Source organism: Colias philodice, chromosome 19, assembly GCF_061535455.1.
Source record: "Colias philodice isolate Cphi_HAF_F1 chromosome 19, ilColPhil1 Martin Lab GWU primary, whole genome shotgun sequence".
In the NCBI taxonomy this organism is placed as follows: Eukaryota; Metazoa; Arthropoda; class Insecta; order Lepidoptera; family Pieridae; genus Colias; species Colias philodice.
In genome coordinates, this window is record NC_143104.1 from 4,685,284 (window position 1) to 4,705,207 (window position 19,924).

Sequence of the window (19,924 nt, forward strand, 5' to 3'; positions counted from 1 at the left end):
GCAAATTATTCACAAATAAAAGCAAACATTGAAATATTTTCATGAAACCAATATAAAGTCACCAATATGGAGGTCCGATATTCAAAAAGCTTATTATGTTAATTCATTCTCGATTCACTGCAAATCTGTGAATAAAATTAATGTGCATTTAAACGGAAAATACGAACAAAGCCAATAAATAGCGGCAACACGGCGATTTATCATTTTATTTGACCGCAGTGCATATTGTTTATCATGTTAATTTTATTTGTAGCTCACCAATCGACTTATCGACTGAAATTATAATTGTCGGAATTGAATTCGAGCCGCGTCGGAATGTGGAAACATTATCGACTCTCTATTTGTATGTAAAACGTGTGTTAAGCTGTTAGCGGTCTGTTAATAATTGATTACCGCCATCTTTATTGAATGTTAATGTATAATTCATTCACAGAAAAAGATAGCTGAATTTTAATGAGTTTCTTATAAGACGCCGTTTTAAATGTTGTCTTCCACGACTCCGTCCGTCCTCCGTATTAACCTCACGTCGCTCATTAATTATTCATTCATTGCGGTTTATCATTGAGCCATAAAATAATACGATTAGATTTTCGTATTAGTGTTAAAAGTGTTTTTATAATTCCGTCGCGTCGTGGCGGAACATAATAAATTATTCGAGATAAGATATTTGATCTCTGCATGAATTTGTGACTGAGTGTTTATTTTATTTGCAGACGGAAATAGCGAAGAGGTTAAACGCAATAATAGCTCAAATCTTACCGTTCCTATCGCAAGAGCATCAGCAGCAGGTCGCGTCGGCCGTGGAGCGGGCGAAGCAGGTCACCATGACGGAACTCAATGCGATTATTGGGGTAAGTGTTCATATATTACAAAAAATAACATAAACGAACTCTTTTCTTTGTTTATTCGTGTTTGAAAATATTTACAAAGTAATGAGTTCTTTGAATTAGGATTCTTCATTCTATGTTGTTTATGTTGAACATACGTAGGTACGTGTGTTTATAAGATACTATAATATTTTTTTGAGCAAAATAAATATATCATCATCAAAAAGTAAGTTTATAAAAAAGAAAGTTCGTTGACATCCTTAGATATTATATTATGTTGACATGTACTTATGCGTAGAACCGCAAATTAGATCAATCAAGACATCCTCAACCAAGGCAAATACAACACTAATTATGTATCCATTTCATATGTAAATCCACTAGTATGACAGGTTTGTGTACGTACAAGAAAACTAATTTCTCGGTAATACATATTTCGAGTAAAGCCGTTTCGAATAACACGTGTTTTGTTTGTACAGCAGGCCGATGTAAATGTGGCACGGAATGTTTAGTAATGCTGTCGTTACTCCCACTGACGACTGTGGCATTTGTCCAAATACCCGGCCGTCTGTCGACTATCAATGCTCACCTACCACTCGAATTATAAAGCGAATCTTAAATTATACCCTCATAAAATGTTGTCTAATAAATCGCGAGGTAATGCGCGCGGAATACTAATTGCCGCGCTCGAACGGTTGCAATAGAAACGTTTACAATCCACTGCTGAGATTTAATTGTGTGAAACAGAAGACAAGCACGTGTGTAGCGGAATTTATTGAGTCGAAACGAGCCAGTCTCTACGTGTTAAGTTAGTTCATTTTGTAAAGGCGCGCTTTCAACAGGTCGAAAGTTCGACGATCGTTAATTAAACGATCTAAGCCGCACAACCCCACTTGGCCGCGGTCCAACGTCACGGAATTGCCACCGTCTCGAATTATTTTATATTCAGTGTATTTCATTTTATAAGTCGACACGAAGCGGCGATCCGTAATTTATCACGTCACTGCGGCCCATTCTAATTAGCGGGTTTTTACTCATAGGAACATGTTAAATGCGTAAATGTCAAGTGGGGGGGAGAGACATTAATGTTTTATATCCACCGCACTAACACAACACATTAGCATTTACATCAATTCAGTCTCGCATCGTTAAACACGGCTCTCGTGGCAAATTAGACTCTATCTTCAAATTGTACTTATAAATAATTTCAAAATAGTCTAATTGATGTTTTTTAGCCCACGGGCGTCGTGAGGTCTTCATTGCCGCCCATTATATCAATAGACTAGAGTTATTTTCGCAGTCGAATGCCAAGTCGTTAGCGCGACCTAATCTCGGAACTCATATACCGTAGTGGTGACTAGAAGGTACATGCCGCGATCAAAATAAATCGCTTCCAACATAATGAGCACGAAAATAAAGTGGTGAAGCTCGTCGTCGCTCATCGCCGTACGGCCGATAGACTCTTATGAATCCCAGCGCTTGGACCGCAGCCAACTCGATTAGTACACTCTTTAACTCTCACATCACACAAACCAACATTTTCTGCGTCGACTAATAACAATTTATTTTCATCGTAAATATAACATTGTATCATAGAGCTCTTATTTTAAATGTGTTTTATAACATCTATGTTATTAATTGCCAAACGCTTGCCTAATATACGGCCTTCTACTTTATCAATATTCACACTTAAGTGTGATTTGTTTTTGATCGTGAATCAACAATCTCATGAATTATTTAACACGCGGTCGAGAACTTGTCTCTTGTTAATAACACACCTTAATTACTTATTGCGACTCCCCTCGGGCGGTGCGGTTCATTATAAACGACGAGAATTTAATGGCAGTATATTTGCATATCTTGCATCTCGACGTCGCACCTGACGTTTTATTTCACTATACAGTCAGCATTATGCGCTCGAGTTCGACGGCCGGGGATTTGCGAAAATTTGTCACAGTCGTATACAGTAGGTAAGTATAGATAATAGGATTGCCTTTGATAAGGCGGCAAAACGCAATATCGCTCTCCCCCTATAAAACACTCTAATTTAAATAAAAAAGCGGCGCCACCTTCCGTATGTCGGTCCTTTTTTATTACGAACCTTTTTTATTTTCGGGTCAGCTAGGGATCAAAGGGGCTCTCCCTGAGCGCCGGAGAACGCCGCCAGCGCCCACCTCCGTCTGATTTGCGACCATTTCGTCTCGCCGATTTGTGAAGAGGGAATACTTCTCAAATTGGGGGACTGTTTGCCCATTTAAATCACTCGATGCTTCAAACCTTCCGGCGTATTTGAATGTCTTGTTTGTTTTGTGAATAACTTGTAAATAATATTGGTGTACCTACTCTAATATTTGAACAACGTTGCTTCATGACTAATTCTCTTACAGTAAATTTTATTTATAACATGAATGTTAAATAAAATATTAAACTGCCAAGTACAAAATACGTACGATATTTTACCTTTACACTATTTGTTAGTCGTGACTAACCTGAGGGTAGCGAGATAATAGCTTCAATATACAGCTTTCTCTCATGTTCATATAATATGATACTTATCTCCCCACTGTTAATATTATCGGAGCACTTGCAAACTTTACAACAGTCTTCAAAGAAATATAGGACAAATATTCTAATTAATATTCTCAGTAATGTAATTGAAAAGTATATCGTTGACATAAGTATGTGGTATAAACAAGTGTATTATGCGTATCTAGTTTATGCAACATTATCTCGAGAGATATGTGAACAAACACAGGCGCTCACCGTGTAAATAGACCGTATCTGTTTCCTCGTCGATGGCTTTATAAACAAGCGACTCGTGAAAACATTTCTATCTAGTTTACGTCGGGTCTCGCGCCCTCTGATAAAAATTACGACGGGAATAAATCGGGGAGCGGAGCGGGCCGCGGCGGGTGGGGAAACATGAATTTGTCATTTTTTCCGAGGCACGTTCGCGGGCGGGTGATAAATATTGCATTGCAGGCCTTCGGCGTTTCTTGCCTCTTCGAATTCAACATCGTTCTCTCGGCTCGCATTAACCGTGCCTGCGAGCCTGTCGCTTTTGTGAAACTGTTTATTTTTTCAAGCAGAGGAAGTGAGTTAGGGCCCTTCCGTCGTCGCATTCAATGAAATTATGTAATCAGTTTTACGATTCATCCACTTAATATATTTTTGTAAAGTAGGTACGTAGGTTTAAATGGGCATCATTAAAGTCTTATCTTTAAATATGCAATAAAATACAATGTATTCGATTGTTTGCCTTTTACTTCGCATTAAAGAAAATCGTGATTTATGGTGTATATTTTAGGTTCTACATATGTATATGAAAGTGATAGAATGTAACATGTATTTAATAATTGTACAACAATCGCAAAGCGATAACATCGTCACGACTCCATTAACGTCTACATCCGATGCTTTCTCCGATATATTTGTTCATATTAACATGTATATACGGTTAGAAGCAATTATGTTGAAAGCTGATGTTGTAACAAGTGTCGGCGTCGCGTGCGCTCCGGGCTTCGTGCCTAATGGTGCGTGCTCACCCCGCCAGAGCTGCGACCCACCCTGTCTCGATACTGCCCTATTCGTAGCCCACACGGAAACCTCCGAGGAAAACCTACCGACTACAATTCTGTCAAGACCAATATAACTCTCCGTTACGTAATCTTATTTACGAATTTTTATTTGATTTTCCATGCGAGAGCGATAAGTATAATAACTGAATCGTTTCTTCTAGTAGGTATGATAGATATTATACTGGTATTATATTTTTTATAAAAATGCAACACAATGCATACGTTGTTTGTTTTATTAAACCACTATACTTAACGCGAACAAAGACAGCAATTAAAAAGCTTTAATAATAGAAGCACTTTAAACATCACTAAGTTAACTGCTCTTAATTATTTAATACGTTAGAGTGGAAAGTTTCCTCTCGATCGCACTCATTAAACCGTGACTAATTGTAGGTTAATGTTATAGATTATGCGCCCACTTATTTGTTACTTAGCTTCACTATAATTACTTAGTGAATTAAGATATATAGCTCGTTTATCTTAAATCGTCTTGGATAATTATGTTTATCTCTACGTATTAATTTAAATATTATGCAATTCGATATGCATTAACGCTACATGCACTTCTGCTTCGTTTTGTGTGTATGGTTTATTTTTTATAATATGTTTTCACGTAGGTAAATCCTTATTATTTTGCACTGAACATAATTACTGCATCCTTAATACCTTTTGAGGCTTTCCATATAAGTAGAACACGTACGTAGGTAGGTACTACTATATCAAATGTGGAGTATAAAAATCCGTGCTCGCATCGCGGCATCCATTTATATAGTAATCCTTCGCGTTTATACAGAGGTAAATGTGCCGTGAAACCAAACCCACAAAAGATTTTGCTCGTGACAAAAGTTTCCAAACCATGTGAATGCTGCTCAGTCGCGTATTCACGTCTTAAACACCGGGTTGTGCTCCGCATATACGCAGACATATTCACGGGAATATTGCGCAAAATTTAATATTTGTTTATAATCTTTGAGTTTTAATCGTACTGCATTTTAAATTTGGTTTTTAACGCTTGGATATTATACATTTATAATATTGTGCCTATAATAAATTCATATTATATCTATAAAACATCAAACAATCTGTATTAATTGTATATTCATAGTAACCATTGGAATGTTTAACGAAAACAACAAATTTCAATATCCTTTATAAGTAATCTTTAATCTTCCCCAGCTGCCATAACCCAAACTTAAGCAAACTTTAATTTGGCCGATAATATAAACACCAAAGTTGGCAGATAAGTACCGGCGCAAAAGTCGTTAGGGGAAACGAGAGATCTCGAGGGAATGGCGCTGGTATTTAATCACTTCTTAAGTAAATGCACTCTGGAAAAAATATTGCGGTACGGTAGCGGTGCGATATTGTCATTCATAATAACAAGCGGGAGGGGTGGCAGGGTGGGAGGAGTGAGGTGTGAATCTCTACCGCTCGGGGTCGTGTCACGGCAGCCGTTTCGACGCGCCTCGTCTTTGTTTAGAATCCCTTGCTTTCGCACCCAACTTTTATACGAATAACTATCAACTTACTATGATAGCTTTCACGATCAATGACCTTTCAAAGATAGTAAGCTACGTTTTTATTCGTACAACAGCGTGTATAGGTATATGAGATGTCATATTTTATGAATCGACATAAAATGTATAAAATAAATGACTAAAGTTTTTTTGAAAACAAAAATCAGAGTTAAGTGGCGCTCGCACCTTTTGACACAATAAATCACAGCTGTGAGCGGCCAATAAAAAATGTGTTCCACCCTCGGCGAAAAAGCAATTAATTTTCGGCCGCCAAATAAAAGATTGTGCCCATCCGAGCGGGAAAAATCGACAAAGTAAACTCGAGTATCAGGCGGGGGCGTATTCATACGCGGAAGCGGGCCGAAACAAAAATAAAGACTGAACCCGCAGCGTACAATAATAAAGTTAAACGAGACTAGATAGAAACGGGAAGCGCGGGAAACGAGGAAAGTGGAAAAAGGGGAATAATAGAGAAGGAGTAATCAATTTCAACCGAGTCGTCGCCGCCGGCGAAGCTCTCATTTAAATTTTAAAATATCGCAGCGTGCCCGGGGGTCCGTGGAGGAGTTTTAATTTGGCCCAGTTCAATTTTAAAAATGCACGACACTCTGCGGCGACACACCAATTCACTTTGACCGGCGACGCTCTGAAACAGATTGAAGATGTTTTGTGCTGCGCTGTGACTCTCATTTTGGAAAAAATGTCACGCTCTTTATTTTTTACTCGCGTTATAACAATGGGAGTGTTTATCAAAAAAGGAAATTACAAAGGGCCATGCTTTATTTAAATAAGCTCATATTTTAAAATACATCTACTTGTATTATTATTAAAAGAGTAGGTACTTAATACTTATGTTCTTCAATCAATTCGGCTGTGAATTTTTATGTATCGCATTTTATAACAAAGAATGAAAGGAAAGAAATTTATCTTCCCACCTCATTAAAGAGAAAGCTCGAAATTGAGCATAGATCATTAAAACTTTTTGTCCTCAAAACCGTTGCTAAGTGTTAAATTATTAAGCAACTTCTCAACAAAACCTTTGGAGTGTTCATTTGATGTCTTTGTTGACTTTTTTTCTTAAAATTAATAATGGTTATTTCTTCAACAGCAACAACGGCCTGACTTGCCGAGGTTACTTCAACAAATGCACGCCGCTCACCTGCCCGCGCATGGCGCTCCGCCCCTACCATTGTTGGGGCAGGGTGCTTTGCCCCCAGCGGGACTTCTCGGCCTAGGAGTCCCACCACACCACCCCCTTTCAGTCTTAGCCAAACCACCCGACATACACCGGCCAGACGATAAGGGAAATGGTAAGCTGTTTAAATAAATAATTCAAAATCATATATATGTAATTCCTATTTGCAAGTGAAACTAATCTTTTTAGACCTGTCTTCTAAAAAACCATATCATTATTTGTAAACAAACTGAAATACAGATTCACAAAAAAATACTGAATAAAAGAGTAGTTTCGAAGTAAATTCACAGAAGCATTGAAAGAAAAAAGTTGAAATCATTACTGCTCTATCCGTAAGATGAATATTTTAAGAGGTGTCGTATGTTTGCGTGCTCGACGTGTTTGCGATGCGCCATCTCCGGGGACTATTAGACCTCCGCCTCCCTCTGTCTCCAATCTCACTTCTGTTCCAATATTTACCACTTCCGAGAGGCTTTTTGAACTCACTGTTTGCGTGTTTTCGGATCGATGACGGCTATACCGCGTCAGATATTGCTTCGAGAGTGTAAACAAGCCACTTCTTTGAATTATCGCTCACACATCTGTTTGAATAGTGTCGGTAAACATTACGAAACAATCGCGTCGTTTTCGAAAGCGTACATCGATCAAATTAGATATTCCGCACGACGGTCGGGTTCAATCGCGGAACGGTTAATCCGCGCATCGGATCTGGGAGCGCGCCACAAATGAAAATGTAACACAGAAATGGGTTTGGAAGCCGCCCGTCGCTCTGGTTAATTACAAAAGCAAGCGGTAATCTGCGCTCCGGGATGTTCCGGCTTAGCGCCCCCCGGCCACCCACGCCCCCGCCGCCACTTCCCTGGCTAATTTGTGCCATTATCGGTGTACTGATGTAAGAGTTACCGCGCAGACCTCCCCCGCCTCACCTTACCCAATTAATTATTCCTTGCCGTAGTTAGAGTCGCGTGTTTTAGTCAATTAGTAACGTAATTTTGCGGGTGACTTGAGTGTACGCTGACGCGGACCTCCTCCGGCACCGACTTTAAACGTTTGCTAATTTATAAACGTTGTGAATCGTATGAAAAATATTCGCTCGACCTCAACGAGCTTCACTAATGGCTCTTTAAAGCGCAAAGTTATTACTAAATTGTCTAATTTGTATGATAATTATTATGACTTAATTTCGCATTCTTAATTTTGATGCATCATAAACTGTTCCAAATAAGCGACGTATTAACCCCAAAAGTTAAAGTATAAAATGGTAGTTAATTAAATGTTTGTGCGGCAATACGTTGCGGACTGCGGTTAATTGCTATAGATATACAACAAGGGCGTGTGTTCGCGTGGATAGCAAATACAAGCGGTTAGCTGGCCAATAATTGAGGCTATTACATTTAAATTAATTGTAGCCGAGCGTTGCAGTACTCGATTCGCCATATATTAATGTACATATGCTGTAACTATAATCACAGCTTAGACCCAGTAATTACTCGACAAATTGATGAATATTAACTATAGTGTTAATACCTCTGTTGCTTTGTCTGTTATATCTACTAAGTATATATAATGAGATTGGTTATAATTAATTAAATTGATTATTTCCTTGTGGTAACGTACCTATACTTCTCAGTTTCATATCCTTATTAGTTTATCTGATAAAATGATCTTTTAAAAATTAATACAAATGTACTGACTTGTAATATATGTAGTATAAAACAGAGTCGGTATTTCTGTCCCTATGTATGCTTAAATGTTTAAAACTACGCAATGGATTTTGATGCGGTTTTTTGTAATAGATAGAGTGATTCAAGAGGAAGGTTTTAGTATAGAATTTATTAGGTTTTAGACAAAGCGAGCGAAGCCGTGGGCGGAAAGCTAGTTTTTTAATAAATAGCGTTTCGTGAACATATGAACTGATTACGTAAAATAAAACAAAGAATGGGTTACAAAATTCTAGATTCCGTATAAAAATCTATACCATGAGCAAACAGATTAAAATCAATTTAATTGACTTTATAGTCGGAGCTAAAATAAAAACCAATGCAACTGCGAACAAAATATTATTATTATAGTGGGTATAATCATACATGCCTATAATTATTATGTAGTGTGGTTATATTGATAGGATTGGCATTACAAACACGTACAATATAATATCTTGTGCGTGATTAAAGCTCAATCAAAGCATTTCAAACCGCTATTTACGCTACATAATTACTTTGTCATCCATTACTGCACATATTACATTATGAGGTTGCCTTATGAAATGTTTGGAATATCTGTCTGCTTAGTGCTTTACATTTTTATACGTGCTTTTTACATAAATTAGAAATTTAACTACATAGGTACTAAGTTTTCATTTACTCATTGTAAATAAGAATATCTAAAACTCGGAATATTCTGATAAAGTCGCATGACATCAGATTCAATTAAATAGAACATTTCGTTCTACAAAATAATAACTGCCTGATTTTACTTCCCTCTCTCAATCCCTGTCAATGAAATTAAGTTTGCGTTCCACAAAAAGATCACATATACATACAATAAATAAATTATACATTAGGACTTTTCGTGATTGACGCAGTGGAGTCGCGAGGGATGGTCGCGCCGACGGGTCTTGTAATATTCATGGACTATTAGCTGGCCCGCGGATCTGTCACTTCACACCATACACATCTTCCATTTGATATATACCTGAATAATGAATATCTCATGCAATTGTGGACAGCTAACTGCTGTGGTATTGCTATGGTATTGTCTATCAAAATAAGTTTTACCTTAAAGTAGAAATATGGTAGTGAAACCTGGATTTTTCAATACATAATATTATAATGAAATGTTTATGATTTAAATTTATTGCACGCCTCTTAAGCGAAGCGTTGAGGTGGGTACTACTGTCACTTCGCGCAAAACATCTGATTTTTCAAACTTAAAATGTCTTTATGTATCATACATTGCACTTGTAAGATAATACATACACACACATATTAAGAAAAAACACTATTTTTAACGTTCATGATATTTTTGATGTCATTTTTGTTATTTAAACTAGTTAAAAAACAGTTTAAAAAAGTTCTGTCTTGGACGTCCGTGTGTCTGTATGTGCGGATCCTTTTTCTTGTTAACACGATAGCGACCGAAATACTTTACTAATCGAGTCTTTTTTTTTCTCTTACGCTTGAGTATGCTCAGGAATAGAACCCTTTCATTTTTCAGGGTCTGATTCGATGTGGTTTAATTGTTATTAAATAAACAAAAATAATAATTAATAAATATTTATTTAAAAAAAATTATGAGGCGTGCACTTTTGGATTTTCCAAATTATTTCTAGTATACCTAGAGTTCTATAAATGTATGAAAATGTATAATTGAAAATTTAATTCAATGCTTAAAAATATGTACGATTTTATTAAATCGCTCTTGTCTGTTCTCAGGTATCAGTTCAGCGGAGGAGAGACATGTGAGTACAAAAATTCCAACTAACTTCGACTTGTTAAAAATTCACGACAAAATTTCCCTTTGAAAAATTCTCCGAACAGCCGTGTACCACATTTTGCATTTTCCATTTGGGAATGTGAGAGCCGAGGAGTGTTGCGCTCGAACACGTTGATTTCATAACACGGCCTCTGAAACAAGTGGGTGGTGCAAGTGACGCACCCCACCTAGGGTTGCCGGTTATGCACTTGTAAAGCACCTAGTTCTCTTAACACACTTTCACTAACAAGTATCGCTGACGAGTTTTTTTTCCTTTTTGAAAATGTCGAATTTAAGTAGGTATATTTTAATGTGGGTTATGTAGATTCCTTTTTATCTCGAAATGCACGCGGAAGGTATTATTCGGATTTATCTTTAACAATCATAAATGTACTAAGACTTATATAAAAATTGCAATGTCTGCAGATAGTCATGTATCCAGAGATAAGTGATATGTCGTCATAAGTTTTTATATACCTATTTTCTACATAGTATCTTCTGAAAGGTCGTCAAATTTTCAAAGCTCCGTTGCTTCAAATTTAAAATTTAGCGTGCAATCTGTCCGTAATAATTTAAAATTTATATATAAAATGATTCTCGGAACCCTAGTGTGAAGTGAAGTCGAGCGAACGCGTCGCGGTCGTTTGCGAGGTGTTGCGAATGTCGGCTATCGTAGTAGCGCAGTGTCGAGTGGGCGGACCCACCCTTGTCTCTAGGGTTGTCGACTGTATTATGCCATTATTATGTTCCATTAAAATAAAAACTTTAGTTGGGGAACGTTGAACGTTTGATCTACCTACATATTTTACGATTATAGCTAGGTATTTTATAACAGAACAATATGATTCAAAGCTGTTATACTAAGCATTTTTCTAACAATTTTAAATTAAAGATACGTAGGTAGTGGGAATATAAGTTATCAAAAGTTTAGAAACAATACTATGTATCTATACTAATATTATAAAGCTAAAGAGTTTGTTTGTTTGAACGCGGTAATCTCAGGAACTACTGGACCGATTTGAAAAAATATTTCGGTGTAAAGCTTTGGTCTGGTGATCATGACGCACAACGCTGAGGTATGCGCCCCAACGCAGCGTCACGACGCAGCATTTACCTTCCCTGCGGAGAGGTGGTCAGTTGATTTTGCCGCAGCTACCAAGGTAGACGTGAACATGAACAATTTTGCTGTAATTATCAAACTTCTATGTTTTTTGTCTTTATTTTTATATAAAGAAGGATAGCTGCGAACTAATTCTATTAAATTGTCTTCGAAAAAATTCATATTGTCGCATTCATATATGCCGTGACGCATACCCGCACACCGCAGCGTTCAATCGAGAATGACGCCGCGCTGTGCGGGAGTACACCTCCCCACTCACCGCGCTTGCCCTTCGCCGCGGACGCATACTGCGACGGAACAAGAGAACATTGTCGACGTTTTTCATATGATTGAGTGTCCGGCATCGCAAACCGTATACCTCGGCGTTGTGCGTCATGATCACCAGACCAAAGCTTTAGATAGCCCATTTGTTGAGGAAGGTTATAGGCTATTATATCATCACGCTAAGACTAATAGGAGCGGAGCAATACGAGTAAAACCGCGAGGCACAGCTAGTTTTTTATATATGACAGAATAACTAGACTTCCTCTTTATAAATTTAAATCCACACGGATAATCTAGCATGCAAGTTTCGTATTTAGTATAATAATCTGAATGGTAAGTGTCAGCCCTAGTTTGGAGCACGACTGAGCAGCGGCTCACCGCACAGATGTGCCACCGCCGCAGCGCGCTGCAAGCGAAATGCATGCGAATCGATATCGCGCCCCCTTTCATAACATTGTCTTTGTTGCCTAACCTACTTCTGACGACCTTTGCTTTTATGTACTGTTTTTGACATCCCTATTTATGTCGTTGAACTTTTTGTTTTGTAGCAGCTTAGGTCTCTCGACACGAGAGGAATATATGTTTTCTTTTTTCTGAAACTTATTTAATCTAGACTTTCGTAACATACTAAGTTGTACGAGTTCGTGTAACCTCAATACTAAATAAAGTTAATAAGTAAGTGAATAGAAAAGTTTATATTGGCATCTCTCCTTATTGCAAATGCATTTTGACCTCAATTCGTGTTGATTTTAAGAGTCCATTCACGATTCTATTTGTTCAAACAAACGAAGAATAGCATGATGCGTATGCAATCCAATTTGTTGTATAATAAAACTAAAAGCGCAAAGGAAAACTACTAGCAATAAAGTTGGCGCAAACAGTTGCCGGTACGCCACCGCAAGCGGGCGTCTCAGGTTACATTTCGTATTCTTGCCTCATTCATTTCCCCAGAATGTTTTGTTGCAAGTCTGAACATTACTATGTTGCCCACTCCTACGAAAGTATCGAATTTATTTAACGTTTCTCCGTAATATTTACAAAACATTTGAGAGAATTTAGCTTCTGGCATTTTTAAACATCGTTAAAAGTCAAAGGCGCGTAGTACAACAAATTCTTAAGATGTTTTCTGAACGAAGCGAACGTTTAGACTTGCATATTAAAACCCACACTAATTACGCAATTTCAGGCAGCGAGAAAGCTGCTTAAATTTCCACGAAATAACTAGGATTACGACTGCCAATTTACACCGACACGAAATTGAGCAGCGGCCCCTCCGGCAGGCCTTTCCACAATTTCATTTGGGTAACATAATAACCGCGGATTTATTTCCGGCTCCCGCTCTTTCGCTGTCAAATCGCGCCTAATATTCAATTTAGCGCCAGAACCACACAAAAACTGTTCAGAGTCGGTTCATTACGCCGCGCATCTTGCCTCTTCATCCTCCTTACCTTATCTAAGCCATTCTGAATAACACCCTCGACGCCCCCGACCTCACACCCCGCTCACTCATTTCGAGTGGAAAACTCGTAGGGCGAGGGCCGCTCAACCTTGCTTAGCATTCTACACGACTTCTTTATTTAATAGATGCCAGAAAACCCCGGTCAGAATAAATTTGCGTTTGTTCCTCGATATGGCTGGCTCATTTCGTGTTCGAAAGTACCTGCGTCTGTAATTAAGGTAGCGGTGGCGCGTGTAAATGCGACTTATTTATAACGGCGTAGTCCGAACACTTTATTAAAGCATTAAAACGAAGTTGTATAAAGGTGTTTTTGTAGTGGCGGCGGCTTTAGCTCGATGTGTTTACGCGCGGTAGGTACCCAGGCCCGGCTCACGGAGTGCGCTCGACGCGACAACCCTCGCAATTTATCGCCCGAGACTTTCCTTAATTGGAAAGAATGGCCACTTGTAATTATTAAGACGCCCTAAAGTGAAACAGATTGCGCGATGCTCGTGTATTCTTTCCTTTCTTTTTAGGGATATAAAATAAATAGACTCCAATTTACTTTTATGTTCCTGTTTTAATGTCAATAAAGTTTAAATGTGCTTTGCGTGTGGTGTGAATTAAGAGAGATTAAGATTGATAATAAGATTTTTTGTTACAGACCCACATTTAAGTTATCTGTAGTTTCTAAACGATCTGTCTCTGTCGATGCTACTTATGTTCCGAGTTCGGTTGGACTCCAGCCAGTTGATAAGGCAAGGAAATTGATGTGCGATTGCAAACTTTACTATCGGAAGATTTCTAGTAAATCTCTTTTTAATAGAACATTCAACTTATTTATATTTCAACGACGTCATAATCTAACAGTTTCTATTGGCAGTTTAATGATTCAATTTCCGTAGCACGTTTCAATAAACTTACGTAATTGTTAATTTATAAGACTTTTAATAAGCCAATACTTTACTAATATTTTAAAACTATATTTGTAAACGACCCAATTTGAACAATTCATACAAAGTTCCATCACGTTCATAGCGTTCGAAGTTACAATTTGCAATCGTTTCTTATTCAAATACCAAGAATGTTCCGAGAGCACTTGGGTGAGCGTCGCAATGCAATATTGCATGTACAATGGCGCAGGTACCCGTATTGTTACAGTCTGTTCAAAGAGGCGAATCAATATTGAAAATTACTACCCTGCTATTAATAACATAAAGTTATGTAACGGCTATGTTTATGGGATATCTGATATTCTATAAACAATATTGATATGTGTGGATTAAAAGTTTCAGCCTCATTTTGTCATTGTTGATTTATATATATATTTTATATTTTTAAATAATACATATTCTTATGATGAGCAAAATTTTGATTGCTTTTCGTTTCGAAATTACAATTATCTTCAAATCTATTCAATCAATTTTTCAAATTTTTTAACCATTTACTTTTTACCACATTTTACCGATTTTAATTGACTATATTTTTTATTGTATGCGGCCAGTTACTGTAACTTATACAATCCAAGTAGCATCAGCATTTCATATTAAAACATCATTATTCATTACACTATTAAAATAAATGGAAAACAAGAATTACATTCACATTTTCACATGGTTACCGCCCAATGTATGTTCCCATACTTGTCATTTGCATGTAATTGTATGAGTGCACCGTTGTATTAACATGACTCGACGAGCTGAATATACTCAGGCAGTTGCGGCTTTGTTCGAATCTTGGCGTATCGCATCGATTTATGCAGGCTTGATCGAATCCTCCTCCGCATTATAACAATACCCCCCCGTTCTATACGTGAGAATATTGAATATTACATTCTTATGCAGGAACTTCTTGTTCGATATAATACACGGCCGGTACGTGCATCAAATAACCTGTGTAAAGAAATTTTAAAGCACCACGTGGGTATGTTTAATTTTATAGTGTACCTAAGTCGTTTAAAATTTATAACTTAATTTTAGAAGTATACTTAAATAAAATTTGCCTTTCGGTAAATATTTTGCTGCTGATTTAAATATGATCAAATGTGATTATTGTAGGCAGAAGAAAAATAATTTAGTTTTTATAGAGACATGAAAAAGTAGATGTATCAATTAAAACTTATTTAAAAGCATAAACAATCTAAACCGCATTCCATAACACAAGATAAATAAATAGCGCTGTAACAGCTTCAATTGATTTAAGGCATAACTAGTAAAAGCAATAATGGTTTATAAATTCATTGTTTCGCATAACGCATTTGATCGGTGGACGGGATGCGATGAGCCGTGCCTCTGAACTGCCGACCATTCATATTTCAAATAAAATATGCGATACTCTATGCATTTCCAGTTATGAATTGAACGAGGCCTGGGGTATTTTGATTGAGTATTTTGTGTTGCTTTTTTTGATAAATCCGATTGATTTTCGCTTTACATATTAAGTATGCTATATCAGCTATTTCATTATTTATAGTAAAGTGCTGTATTATTTAACACTGATTAAAATATTTACCCCCTTCGAAATTGTAATACAGTTACCGTAGCGTAGTGTCCAATTAAAGCGAAAGAGTATAAATCGCAACAAATCGAATTACAGTACGCTATATGAAGTCAGCTATATGTGTAGTATCGCCGGCGACCGCAGGAGTGACGTTCGGACGAACACGGTCCTCTATTGCGGTCGTTGTACACGTCTGTGCGACGCGTGTGGCCCTCCCGCATACCGCAAACCATATGCACTATGCACTGTTAATATTACCCTTTGAGCGAATATTCTACGTACACCAATATGTTGCATAACTACTCTATCCATAATTTGATGCCTCGATACCTAACGGGAAATAGTTCGCTATCTATCCGAACGGTTTAGATCTTTGACATCCCCTTCCAATAATGCACATTAATGAGCGAGACTATCTTATCATTTAATATTAAATTATTCTATTTTATTCAAACTTACGGCACATTTAACACGTTCGCGGACAGTATGTCTTACAGGTTGCAGCTACTGAGACACTACTTTTTTTCATACATTGCCCAGGGGCGTAGTGTTACAACACATGGTTAAAAAACCATATGATATGACAGAACGGATATAGGCGTAAATGTCGTAAGTACTCAGCGTCAGATTCATAGTCACCATCATCAGCAAATGGGTCTTGACTCGATTCAGGGGTAAACGCTGCATCAAACAGGTCTTGAAGACGTTTTTGTTCTTTTTCGAACGAGTCTCAAGACGCCATCTGCAAAAATATTCGTTACAAATTTAGTTCAACAAAATCGTGTTCACAACAAACAATAGCAACATAAATATGTTGTTTACATAAGCAACTAGACTTGAATTAGTACATCCAGTATGAGTAAAACAATTAAATTACGTTGGAAACAAAATACTCACTTTCTAAACAACAATTCACACGCGGCACGCGGGATCACCGCAGCGGCGCAGTACTCGACTAACCGTATGCAAACATGACGCCCACGGGCGTACTGTGCGCGGGGAGAGGGGTAAAAAAATATGAATGTATGCGTGGAAGTACCTTCCTTTGACGAATTTTTGTAAATAATGCAGTGACAGTACAAAAGTCGTAATTATACCTGTGATGACAGTACAACATGCCGTTCTTTATGATAGTATGAAAAATCGCTCGTCGTTTGGCGTACTGATTTTATGCAAGTAAAAACTGATACGTCGACAGACGTACTGTCGTATCACTTTTAGCTGTCTAGACGCCTGTGGTCGTTACTGTCCGCGAACGTGTTAAATATGAATGTGAGTTTACGAAATCGCAATCTAGCTTTCACGACTGGGAAAATGCCACGACTTTCTAAATTGACGTAGTCAATGCATATTGTAAGTGATAGACCTCATTAAAAGGTCTTCTGATCACGAGTTCATCATTAAACAGAGCAAGAACAATAGTTAATCTTATTTATTGTGTTATATATCTCTTAATGTATAGAGGTCAATTATGTTTGAGAAAAGGAAGATAGTATAGTTAATCTACTCGGTATCAAATGCTGGGTTTAAGAGTACACGGCAAATAAAACAAGCATGAGTTATTTAATGAAATTCAGCGGAGTGCATCGTATAATTGAAATCGGTGCATGTAATTAGCAGTTAGACGGGCGATAGCTCGCGGCTCGGCGTCTTCATAATTTATCTCAATTAGTCGCCGGCGTAATGGGCGGAAGGGCGTCTTGCCACACGGTAGCAATACGCATACATTGCGAGCGTAATTACCCACTGTTTGCTGTTTCTGCTTCACTTGACATTTGAATTTACGGCTGAATATTAGGCATCAAGATCGCTCTGAATTTAGTTCCCACATAGGTACATATACTACATAATATATAATGTAACATTATAATTATAGATTGGTACATTTTGCTAGATGAGAATGATGTCATTGATGTATAAAAACAAATTGGTATTCAATATTCCGTTCCATTAAGTGTGAAATTTATGAATATACGAACGCATAAAGTAAATACTAAATATATTCTCCTATTTTATCCGTCGGCCCGTTTGAGTTGAATGCAAACGACAAGAAGTAAACAATCGAAGTCGTGAGGTGTTAGAAGGTAGGCAGGTTGTGCCGCATTATATTATGTGTAGGCTGCTCTCGGTGGCATGTTTAACAATGCGGTCGATGCGGCCTGTTCCCATCCTGCTAGTCGACACGATTCGCCTCTACCACGAACACACTCGCCTTGCGCCCTTCGTGCTTATCGCACATTTACATATGCTTCGCCGCTCCACGATGCCGTGTTCGAGCATTGAACATGTTTCATGAATAAATTTGTAATCCAATTCTTCACTTTCTAACGTCGCTAATGAAAACAGACTAAATACTCGTCGGGGTCGGAGATGGAAACAATCTCCGGTTCCCATAAAGTGATTCATCATAAAAAGAGTGCGGGTCGCAGCCCTTTTTCGAGTTTCCTCGTTACGGGCTAAGACGAGAATCATTAGGAATTAAATTTCCCCTTTCATTAGTCCCTCAACCCTCGTATAATTCCGGACGCGGAGCAATAACAATATAAATCCCCCGTCGCGCCGAGCGGGGGATTAAGGCTTGTCTCGACCCTAATTTAGGGCTGCCCTCGGCCCGGATTAACGAAGTGGTGGAACTCGCTAGGGTTGTCGTTGCGCATAAACTTGTTACGTGTTTAATGTTTTATCGCCGGTAGGGAGCTCATTCGAAATAATCGCGCGCCTCGTGGCGCTGATGATGATCCGACCTTTCGTTATCCTAATCCACCTATTTGGAACATAGGTTTTGCACGAAGAGTAATTTATAGCTTTCAACAATTCTAGATTCTTATGTAGGTACTCCTTTTTATGGGACTTTTTATAATATTATCTACATCTGAATTGACAAAAAAAAAACTTTCTATAAAGTGAAATAAATATCTCAACAGACATCTTGTTTCTAAAAACTCGTTTCAATATTAAAATTTAAAACCAACTGTTATAAATATACTCAATGTATAACCAGTTTGAAATGCAGAAAATAAAAATTTGTATGAAGATAATATGTATTATAATTTTTATAGATTCAAATCATAAAATTTCTTTCTTTCTTTCAAAATAGCCATTCGCTTCTGTTAGATGTTAATTAATTTTATATCGATATTTTACCACGTCAAATGAATTCTTCGTGGTAGATAAAGTTCCGTTGAATCACTTGCGGAGGTGTAACGAATTGTTTATCCCTGGTATTAAGTCGGAGCGAGGCACATATTGCACTCTCGGAGGGATTGATCCTCCCCTCGTGTCTGAGAGCACTATTTAAGGCGTTTCAATTTGTCAACACTTCACGTTTTATACGTACTTTACTTATGTGAAGTGATTTTCGAGCGAAAATTTTTATTTTTATAGAAGTAAAAATAATAATAAAAGTTTTATTTTTATATTTAAAAACTTTAAATTGTAATTTGTAAGCCCTTGAATTCATAACGTTAGTTTTTCATTTGCGTATTATTTATTTTGCTCTGTATCACTCGTTGTCGTTACAAAATAGTTTTTCCTTGGTCACTTGACCCTGTTTCATTTAAGTCAAAAACTTAATTAAAACTAAGGCGTAACATGAAAGGCCCTAAACAAGCGAAAGCCAGCTGTTGTTCCCGCAGATTTAGATGATTTATTCGGTCGTCGACAATTTTCCGAACGAGTTGTCAGACAACACGGCAACGTAACTCGATTCGAGGTAATTTATTTAAGTAATTCCACAAAGCGAGCCCGCGCACACCGTATTAAAATTTGCCCTGCGACCGCAAAGTAGACGCTAACACAAAATTAAAGTCGTCGACACTCAAGGGCTTCGTAGTTTCAAGGGGAGTTCCATGAAATTTCTCTTGGAATTCCGAAATGGCGGATGAGTTTCGCAAGTCAACTCAATTATCGTTTTAATTAAGGCGCAGTGCCACGTGACATTTGTTTGCGTGCGTGAAAGCGATCGTAGTCCCCGCTCCCCTCCCCTCACCTCGCCGCCGCCCCGCCCTGCCGT

The 19,924-nt window shown here is 37.8% G+C and overlaps 1 protein-coding gene across 2 annotated transcripts in view; it reads left to right on the plus strand.

Annotated features, from left to right (window-relative positions):
- The window catches only part of LOC149479912 (protein groucho-like), a 52,081-nt gene that overhangs the window by 20,730 nt on the left and 11,427 nt on the right, over positions 1–19,924 (plus strand). For both annotated transcript variants that reach the window (XM_089707688.1, XM_089707690.1), the window contains exons 5-7: positions 714–851; positions 7,031–7,232; positions 10,552–10,577. In XM_089707688.1, the coding sequence (XP_089563814.1) occupies positions 714–851; positions 7,031–7,232; positions 10,552–10,577 (366 nt within the window). The remainder of the gene's footprint in view (positions 1–713; positions 852–7,030; positions 7,233–10,551; positions 10,578–19,924) is intronic.